Below are 2,274 nucleotides of genomic sequence, written 5' to 3'. Positions count from 1 at the left end.
TCTTTGGTCTGTTGATTTTTTTCGATGAAGATCCTACTTACACCATCGTTGCCGGCGGCTACCACGGTGGTGATGCCAGCCTTGAAGGCCTTTTCCACAGCGTCGTCGAAGGGCTGGTACTTGGCACCGGCTATTGCAGCTCAGCACATGCTGTCCGTTGCCGTTGCAGAAAAAGGGAATGAATACATACAAATGCTGAGGTTGATAACCGCCTTGTTTTTGCGGTTCGAGTCAGTGATGTTCCTGACGATCCAGTCGTACGTCTCAAGGATATAGTTGTATGTGCTCTGCTCTATCATCAGTATCATGGTCACAGTCGCCTCTTGTTAGGCAAAAACAGGGTCCGCGCGGGTGTGTACGCACAGAGCCAGTGTCAAAGGCCTTTGCGGACACGACGTTCGCCTTCTTAGCAACGCCGTACGTCTTTCCGGCAATGATACCCGCCACGTATGTACCGTGGCCAAACTCATCGGTGTGTGGTTTGTTCGGAATGGCGTTGTGGCCCAGAATGGCGCGTCCCTCGAACTCGATGTGGTTGACGTTAATGCCGGTATCGAGGACGTATGCCCACACGCCTTCTCCGGCCTTGTCGTCATACGAGTAGTCTACGAGTGTGCTGTGCAGCGGGACAGGCTTGCCCTTGCTGGACATGTAACCTAGACCCCAGCGCGCCTGTCGCTGCGTCACCGTCTTCGCGAGATAGACGTGTTGGTCCGGGTGCACAGATTTGACCTTTGCGTCTCGTTAATGAGCATTGTCATATCACGGTTAAGCAGATGTGGGTTTTGCAACTCACGTATGGGTTGCGGCTGAGATCTTCCACTGTTTTCTCGTCGAAACCGCCGGAGTACATGTTAAGATCGTGGATGTGGAAATGCTTCATGATACCCTCGGTCTCGACTCCGCTGGCACCAGCAGCAAAGCTGTCAAGGTTAGCCCGGTGCACGGAGCTGACCCATTTTTTGTGGTCCCTAATCTGCGCAGAGGTGAGGCCTTCCTTCAGTGTGACGATATATTGGCCTGGAACAACGTCGCTGGGTCCAGCGAGCAGTGGCTCAGGCTGTGGAGCGAGGTCACCCGCCACAAACGGGAGAAGAAGCAAGCCAAAGTTTAGGAGCTGCATGACGGGCATATATACAAAGGTAATACGTTAAGGGTATTCAGTGATAGCTGAATAAACGACTCTCGACACCGATCTCTTCTCTAGATATATATATATACATATATATACATATATATTATGTTATATAAGGAGATAAAGTACATCTGATGATCAGTGAATCGGTTAGTATCGCCGAACGCTCTTGTCGACTGACCGGACTCACACATGCCAGGATGGTTGACCCCAGAAACAATATTTGAACTTTTCGACGGGTACTCAACTGTTACCTAATGGGGAACTCTTCAGAGAACCGGATGCTGTCCGCTCCATAGCTTGCAAGCAAGCCGTGATATACTACACTGTCGGGGGTATTCATGGATATTAAGAGACGCGCCCGGCGTCCTTCCAGAACAAGGAATCGCCATCTACTATCTCTCTATCTTCTCTTCCTTTTACGAACTCTTGCATGGGAATGCGCTCCGGTTCGTTATCTCTGCCCGTTTCATCCCATCCAGAACTCGACAAACGAGGTGCCAACCCGCCAGATACCCTCACTAACCACCTTCTAACCTTCGTATTCCTCGAATAGCCTATCTCTCTTTCACATATCTTCTTTCACTGATTGCTCCAAAGGTGCAGCGACGTTGTGCTCGTTTCCCTCTTAGTTTTCCACGCTGGGGGAAGCGGCTCCTCGGGAAACTGGGGTTGGCGGCCTCAGATGATACTGTGTATCGGCCCCAGAGTGCCGTTGGCTAAGACAGGAAATCGGTGTGAGCAGGGTTAGGGGCAGTTCGACTCACGTATGGCAGCATGAAATGGCGATATCATTAACGTAATTTCCTATGGATGCGAGATTCCCTTCCCCAGATAGTGCATTCTGTCGTCGCCCAGCAGTTCACTAATAATCAGGTTCTTCCGCTCGACCGACGTAACTAAATAGCTAGTTAGTCATCCCTAGCAAGGGGCGCAATTCCCTGTTGCGAAGGCCTTTTGGCCAGTGAACTACTTATCAGAAGACGTCTGCCGTCCGGGAGGATATATAGAAGACAAGAGAGATCCTCATTTTTGTCAGTCCTCAGTCTCTCTCCCCCTTTCTCTCTCGGTCTCTGCCGTCCGACGTTGTGGTGTATGATGTTGCATGGTTCGGCCAATTCCCCCCCTAACCCCTACAT

The 2,274-nt window shown here is 50.9% G+C and overlaps 1 protein-coding gene across 1 annotated transcript; it reads right to left on the bottom strand.

The window, feature by feature from the left end:
- Positions 1-41: 41 nt before the first annotated feature.
- Positions 42-1,123, bottom strand: TRV_08059 (alkaline serine protease Alp1; the record flags this gene model as incomplete). Its single annotated transcript, XM_003017893.1, has 4 exons — positions 42-130; positions 191-287; positions 364-672; positions 797-1,123. Coding segments are annotated over 4 exons (822 nt in total), but the record flags the coding sequence as incomplete, so codon positions are not given.
- Positions 1,124-2,274: the final 1,151 nt, after the last annotated feature.

This window comes from Trichophyton verrucosum (assembly GCF_000151505.1).
Source record: "Trichophyton verrucosum HKI 0517 chromosome Unknown TV-F-b-01b06.M13f1, whole genome shotgun sequence".
NCBI lineage: Eukaryota > Fungi > Ascomycota > Eurotiomycetes > Onygenales > Arthrodermataceae > Trichophyton > Trichophyton verrucosum.
This window is presented reverse-complemented; position numbering and strand designations above follow the sequence as displayed.